Below are 8,184 nucleotides of genomic sequence, written 5' to 3' on the forward strand. Positions count from 1 at the left end.
AGCTCAGAGCCTGATGCGGGGCTCAATCTCACTACCCTGAGTTCACAACCTTAGTGAAAAGCAAGAGTTGGTTGCTCAACTGACTGTGCCCCTAGGCACCACCCAATCTATTTTAAAAACCTATCCATTCTATAACTTATCTCTTAGGATTTTGCCTTTGAGTCATAATAAATGTATGTGTCAATCTCTCAGCAACTTACTACTCCTTAGGAACTCGTATGTATGCATTTTAACAGTTTTCTGGAGAAAAAGACTATAATCCAAGGGAATGAAAGTTATATAAACACACAGTCCCTGGTAGTGTTTCAGCTAAGGCATGGTGACCACTTCCCAAGGTTGAGCTGGAAGATTCCTGAGTCTTCCAATTCAGAAAAATCCATGAGTAACTATAAGGATGGGAATTTCAAGCACTTTGGCAAGCCAGTTCCAATCTCTCCCTGTACTTACTTTCTCTGCTTGGGGCTCTGCACTCCCACCTCTACAATACAGACTATTGTTTTAAGCTTTCTTAGCAGTTTCCAGTTGCCTGTCACATCTAAGAGCATTTTCTTGGCAGACTACCATTCTGCATGAAAGGGAAGATTGGGATTGGAAAGTGGAGTTGACAGTTTACCACCCAAAGTATATTAATTGTGAGCTTTGTACTTAGGCAATCATAATTTACACAATAAACAAAATCCATTTGGTTGCTAAGCAACACCTTTCCCTCATTCTTGACCTCAGTGGAGGTATTTGACCTCTGGACTTAAGAAATCTTAAATTCCACCCTGTTTGCCTAACATGATTTAGTGGCCCAGGCAGGACCAGCTATTATTTCTGCCCCGTACTTACCTCCCTCTGCTCGAATCTCACCTTCCATATCCTCATCTCCAGCGTGAATCCAGCAGCCTTTGGCTGTTCTCTCAGCATAACTCAGACTCATAATCTCAGACCAGGTAGTCCGAACTTTTTCTTGTGAGAGTATAAGTAATTGAAAGAAAGAGTTTTTTATTGAAGGAAAAAAAAATACCTTTTAGATTATTGTAGTTGTATATTGTAGTTTTATAATCATTCCCAGTTCCTCCTAAGGCTTTTATAATATGTAGCCATTTGTGGTAGTTTCTAATATATAAATAAATGATAGCATTTTGATTTTTATCTCTAACCTTATATCTGCATTGTAACCATTTAGGTAGATAGCTATTTTCTTGAACAGTCTAGGCTTTTACAGTTCCCCCTGACCCTGGAGCTTAATAACATAATAATCAAAGAAGAGATGGGTGGGAGAGTGTACTAACACCAAGTGACCAACCAAGTGGTAGGAAGGGAGACTGGTTGCTTTAACTATCAGGAAAGGAAAAGAACACATCATGTAAATGAACTTGGAGAAAAGGTAAATGGATTTCCCTTTCCTTCATTGTTTGCCCTCTTTCTCTCTGAATCTACCATGGCTTGTATATTTGCCTCTGCCCCAGTTTTGCTCCTTCAGGGACCCTCTGTCCACTGTGGCACGAAGGGTAAAAGCCACAAGGGCCCATTGTTTGGCTCTGTCACCTTTTCACCGCCCCTTGACTTACACTGTATTTGTGTTTTATTTGCAGCTCTGTGGCTGTCCTCTCTATTGGAAAGCCCCCATGTTTAGGGCTGCGGGGGGAGAGAGGACAGGATTTGTATCAGCACAGTCATTCATTGCCATGTGGAGAAAGTAAGTATATGAGAAAGTAAGTAAGTATATGAGGAAAGTCACTACGGGGCTAGGCAAAGAATTGTCTGGTTTTCACAATGTGCTTTATTAAGGTCACTTAATTTTACTCATTTATTAATTTCCTTTATCCTTTATTTGAACAAGTAAAATTCAGTGATTCACAACTATTTATAACCACACAGAATTTTTTTCCATGGTCTTTATCTTACAAGTCTAATCAGTAAAAGAGATCTTCAAAGATACCTTTCTAGTAACTCTTTGAAAGTTTCTTAGTTTTGCTTGTTAAATTTGGGTCTTAGGATTTATCTTGGTAACAGTGACATAAAAGTAAAGACTCTCCTTTAAGGGGAGCAGACCACCTGTGTCATGTGAGAAATGCAGCTTTCATCCTCATGATCCACATTAAAATATATCTAGTTGATTTATCAAAAATAACTGAATTCTAGTACATTTTAAACATCACTCTTTGAAACTCCAGTTAAGAAACAAATATATACATCCTGACAAGGTTCCCCCACTTTTTTTCAATTCCAGTATAATTACCTACAATGTTATATTAGTTTCATGTGTACAATATAGTGATTCAACAATTCTATACATTATTCAGTGCTTACCATAAGTATACTCCTTTTTTTTTTTTTTTTTTTAAGATTTTTATTTATTCGAGAGAGTGAGAGAGAGCATGAGCAGGGGATGTGGGGGCAAGGGGCAGAGGGAGAGGGAAAAACAGACTTCCAGCTGAGCAGGGAACTGACTTGGAGCTCCATCCCAGGACCATGGGATTATGACCTGAGCCGAATGTAGCCGCTTTACCACTTAAACAACTGAGCCACCTGGGCAACCCCATAAGTATACTCTTAATCCCCTTTACCTATTTTACCTCTGATGAGTTTTTTGAACTACTTCTTTTCTTTTTTTCTCCCTTTCTTCTTTATAAGTGATTTTTTTTTATTTTATTTATTTATTTGACAGAAATCACAAGTAGGCAGAGGCAGGCAGAGAGAGAGGAGGAAGCAGACTCCCCGCTGAGTAGAGAGGCCGACATGGGGCTCGATCCCAGGACCCTGGGATCATGACCCGAGCCAAAAGGCAGAGGCTTTAACCCACAGAGCCACCCAGGCGCCCCTATAAGTGGTTTCTTGATATATTTATACGTTGTAAGAGAATGTCGCAGCTTGCCCTCCTACCTCTTTCAACTGACCGGCCTTTTTTACATGTGTTTTCCTCACCTTTTTTGGGCTAACTACCCTCCTGGTAAGCTGTTGGGAAATGCTCTTCACTGTTATCGTCATTGTCATCATCATTATTATTTAAAATCAACATATAACAGTAGAATTCAGCATACTTGCTACCTATAAGCCCATAGTAGTGGGATACTTGGGTGGCTCAGTCAGTTCAGTGTTTGTCTTCGGCTCAGGTCATGATCCCATGGTCTGGGATTGAGTCCTGCATTGGGCTCCCTGCTCAGCCTGCTTCTCCTGCCTGCAGCTCCCCCTACTTACGCTCATTCACTCTCTCATTCTCGCTCTCTGGCAAATAAATAAAATCTTTAAAAATAAATACATAATGGGGCGCCTGGGTGGCTCAGTGGGTTAAAGCCTCTGCCTTCGGCTCCGGTCATGATCTCAGGGTCCTGGGATCGAGCCCCACATCGGGCTCTCTGCTCAGCAGGGAGCCTGCTTCCTCCTCTCTCTCTGCCTGTCTCTCTGTCTACTTGTGATCTTTGTCTGTCAAATAAATAAATAAAATCTTTTGAAAAAAAAAAATAAATACATAAAAGCCTTTAGTAGTATAATGCTTGAGAACATAGTTGGTGATTAATAAATTTATTTTTATTTTTTAAAATCTATCAGCAAGTTGAGTTCACCAAATTCTTCTTGCATTATATTAGAACTACAGTGATCAGAGTATATAGAACTTTTACCAGTTCATGAACTTATTTTAAGGAAATGCACCAAAGCTAAAAGTTAAAATGCTTCACGTTTTCCAGGTAAATTTTAGTGATTTTGTTACAAGGACTAGTTCTAAGTTCTCTGAATACCTAGAACCGAAAGGACCCTAGGAGAATCATTCCTCTTACACCATCTAGATGATACTTCAAAGTCAGTGCTGTGATCACCATTCCACCTCTCCTATAGCAAGTAGAAAACTGCTGGTTAAAATCTAAGAAATGCCTTTTTAAAAATGTGTGTGGATAAGTAGTCATAAAAGTAAGGGAATTCTTTAGAGGCTAGAAATAATGTAAACATTAATTAATAGGAATGAACCAGCAGAAGAACTGGCATTTGCCCTTAGGGTATTTATCACTGGTATTTCTGACAGCCTAGAACCTACAGGAAGAAAATAGAGCCTAGGGCCTGAACAGTAAAGAAGTCAGTTTGGATTCCCTCTCCTTTTCCCACCCATAAAGTCAAGACTTCAGCTGGGTGGTCCAATTATTTATTATTAATTATTACTGTTATTTTAAATTAGCATGTAACAGTAGCAGAATTTGAGAACTTGAAATGTATACACGTTCTAACTTTTATTCCACTAGCTTCTTTAACCCCAGTAAGTGTCAGGCCATGAAAAGGCCTTAACTGGAGTATGAACCAGGGGAAGAAACAATAGAGATACAGCACAGCTCTTGTCAGAGGTGTCTTTAGCCATTGAGATCAGAATTATTGGTCATCTAACAGGCTTGAAAGCAGCAAGAAGTGAGTTGGAATTCTCAACAGTTGTTTAAGAGAAAACTTTGAACAAGCTGGGAGATTGAAAAAAAGAAAGTAGTCTTGTTCTATAAGGGATTAAACCCAAAAAGAAGACTGTAACTACTTATATTTTAAGTTATTTTGAATATTCTAGGACCCTACATTTGAGAGCCTGAGGCTGACTATAGCAAAGGAAAACTGTTAATCAACTTGATGTACCTGCAGCTAAATGGCATAATATTAGAATAACAGCCTGGGGAGGGGGGTGTCTTTAGTCCGTAAGTCACTGACTTAGGGTGGACATTTGCTTTGCTGGGCAGAGCAGCAGCAGCCACCACAACAGCTGTGTTCTTTTATTGAGATGGATCATCTTAATTTTATCTCTCGAGAAAAGATATTTCTGCAAAAGGCAAAAGAGGAAAAAAGACATGAAGCACAAGTCTTCATTTTAGGTAACTACAGGAAACTGCTTATGAAGTCATATAGCATGGGCAACTGTCCCTGTCTTTTTTCTCATTTGGAAAAAATTTCTATGAATAGTTAAGTGTGTATGTATCTATATTGAAGCTTTAGCTTATGGCCCCATACTAAAATGGTTGAAGCGCCCTCTCGTGGGAGCTCCTTTCTATGCTCTTAAGATGTCTTTTTTAGTTTAGTTTAATTTTTATTTCAATTCCAGTTAGTTAACAAACACTGTAATATTAGTTTCAGGTATACAATATAGTGATCCAACACTTCCATATGACGGCCTGTGCTCATCACAACACATGTACTCCTTAATCCCCATCACCCATTTCACCCATCCTCCACCCACCTCCCCCCTGGTAACCATAAGTTTGTTCTCTATAATTAAGAGTCTGTTTCTTGGTTTTTAAAATGCCTTTCAAAAGCAAGGTGCTTTATAGGGCGCCTGGGTGGCTCAATTGGTTAAGTATCTGCCTTCCGCTTAGGTCATGATCTCAGGGTCCTGGGATCAAGTCCCACATTGGGCACTCTATTCAGCAGGGAGCCTGCTTTTCCCTCTCCCTGTGTCTGCTGCTCCCCCTGCTTGTACTCTTTCTCTCTCTCTCTGTCAAATAAGTAAATGAAATCTTCAAAAAATAATAAATTAAAAAAATAAAATAAGAGTAAGGGTGCTTTAAAGTAGACCCTAGTATGGTGGTTTGAGTTATCATATTGACCTTGAAGAAGATAGTGTTTATTTTTGCAATTTTTTAATAAATTTTAACCTTTGCATAAAATGACTTGGGCTCAAGTATAGTACATTAAATTTTCAAATATAAAAAATAACTGGCAGATAAACACAGAACTAAACATATTGGTATATACATACACAAGCTGACTTGCTCCAATAATAGGTTCTATATAATCTTGAAAAGTAAAGTCAAAGGTAAAAGTCACCAAATAATAAGAAATAATTTCCCTGCTATCCCAGTGCTCATGGGTTGGAGGCTCCCTAGCCCTCTCCCTAATTGTTTGAAGACAAACCTCTTAGGCTCTTGTTCCCCTGCCCCTGCTCTCCCTCATTCCCCTGCCCCATTGCCTATTTCCTGTCCGTACTCTGACATCTATTTTCTTTCAGTCTGGACATTTTTGGGCGGGGTGGGTAAGACATAGGTCCACAGCCTTTTTGAGTTCCTAGATTACCAGCTTTGTGGCCGAACTCCTCTCAAACAGTAATATTTTCCAGCTTCTTTATGCTTTATTTTCTCTTTTATTTTAATGTTAGCATTTCATTTGCCTATTGAGAAAACAATATTTTGTTTTAAGAGCTCTGGAAGAAAACAGTTTACAATAGCTATGTTTACCTTCTTCAGCTTTCACAACTTTTATTTTTCTCCTTTTCTCTTCCATATAGAGTTCACCAGCCACTATCATTGGCTGAAAATCATAATTCACCTTTTCTTTCTTTCTTATGCTTCTGATAGGAAAGAGCTATTCTTGATTTGCCTTTTTCTTCTGAGTATCTCTCATCTGTGCCATCCTTTCTTTATAAAAGTGCTCCTTTCCAAAAATCTCCCCCACTGTTTTATTCTGCTCATTTTCCAGCACTTATTACATACTAATCTTTTTTTGAAATGTATATATATTTAATTCTAGGGGCCTTGAGTGTGTTAAAGAATGATAAGGAGAATTAATACACAAATTATACTGTAGCTTTAATAATCACAAATGAAGTCAGTTTAAGTATATATCTGTTAAATCACAAACATTTTTTGAGAATCCTCTGTATGAAAGCCACTGTGCTGGGTGCTAAGGAAGAAAAGACCTATTTATAACTGTGTCTGCCCTTTAGGTGCCAGAAAAACAAGAGAAAACTAACAGTACAGTGGTATATATAATACACATAAATTAAACAGTACAAAGATCAGTAAAGAATTTAGTTCTGAGAGAAGGCTTTTTGAAGAGGTGGATTTATTAGGGGGACGGTGGTATTCTAAGAGAGCAGAATCGCATGAGAAATAGCAGAGAGGCAAGAATGTACATGACTTACTTAGAGAAGAGTAGATCAGGCCAGCTGCCTGGAGTGGAAGTTTCCTTTTGCAAAATAGTAAGATAGGTAGGTGGGCAGGCTCCCACCTAATTACAGAAGGCCTCAAATGCTCAACTTAGGCATTTAGGCTTACTCATATAAGCGGTAGAGAGCTAGTGAACATTTTTGAAAAGGGAAATTGTATAATCAAAAGATGTTTTGTAATGAATTGTCTATGTTTTAAGGTTGGATGAACACTGAACTCTATTTTGACCCTTTTCCCTTCTGTCAGTGTCAGCATGAAGTAGTATGATCCCAGACTTTAAGGTACACTAGAAATAGAAAAGAGCGAATGGTTCAATAAAACATTTTGAGGAAATATTCCTAAGGACTCGTATCTTCCAATCTTGTATTCCAAGCACTTAGAGCTCCAAGCTAGAAACCTGGGAGTCGTCATGGACTTTTGCCTTCCTTTTACTCCTCCACACCCATCAATTACCATGTCCTCTCCATTTCAACCAGATTTGCCCCCTTTCTCTTCATCTCCCACTGCCACTACCTTTGCTCAGGTTGGTTGGATTCTTGCTTGATATTTCTGAAAAGCACATTTGGTCTTGTCACTGTCCAAGTTAAAATTTTCCTGTGAGTAGGCTAAAGTCCAGGCTCCCTGACCTAACTTAAAAGGACATCCAGTATCCAATCCTACATGCTCACGTCCCCTTCTCTTACCATCCCCGCATTTGTAAGTACCAAAATATTCCATGCACTCTCACACATTTGTCCATGCAACCCTCTTGACCCACAGCACCCTTCTTTCCTGCTTCCCCCTTTTGGGAATCTCACTGACCTCCTGTGGCCTTCAGTGACACCCATGTCGTGGTGTTGTGGCTGTCACATAGTAGTATCATCTTATTAGTGTAGCACTCTCGCTAGACTGTAAGCTCCAGACATAGTATGTGGCACACAATTAGCATTCAATATGTGAGTAAAGAAGAAGATCAAGAAAATGTGGAGACTCAGGGCGCCTGGGTGGTTCAGTGGGTTAAGCCGCTGCCTTCGGCTCAGGTCATGATCTCAGGGTCCTGGAATCGAGCCCCACATCGGGCTCTCTGCTCAGCAGGGAGCCTGCTTCCTCCTCTCTCTCTGCCTGCCTCTCTGCCTGCTTGTGATCTCTCCCTGTCAAATAAATAAATAAAATATTTAAAAAAAAAAAGAAGAAAAAAGAAAATGTGGAGACTAATGGGATGTGGAGAAAATAAGGAAGAGAAATAGGTTTAAAATGACTCAAAATTTCAGGGGCGCCTGGGTGGCTCAGCGGGTTAAAGCCTCTGCCTTCG

At 39.4% G+C, this 8,184-nt stretch overlaps 1 protein-coding gene across 2 annotated transcripts in view; it reads left to right on the forward strand.

Moving 5' to 3' along the window:
- Positions 1–8,184, forward strand: part of LOC111155025 (protein phosphatase 2 regulatory subunit B''alpha) — a 154,524-nt gene that overhangs the window by 37,550 nt on the left and 108,790 nt on the right. For both annotated transcript variants that reach the window (XM_022515038.1, XM_022515039.1), the window contains exon 3: positions 1,581–1,684. In XM_022515038.1, coding sequence (XP_022370746.1) covers positions 1,581–1,684 — 104 coding nt within the window. The remainder of the gene's footprint in view (positions 1–1,580; positions 1,685–8,184) is intronic.

Source organism: Enhydra lutris, unplaced genomic scaffold (assembly GCF_002288905.1).
Source record: "Enhydra lutris kenyoni isolate GAN:26980312 unplaced genomic scaffold, ASM228890v2 scaffoldscaffold39, whole genome shotgun sequence".
Taxonomy (NCBI): Eukaryota; Metazoa; Chordata; class Mammalia; order Carnivora; family Mustelidae; genus Enhydra; species Enhydra lutris.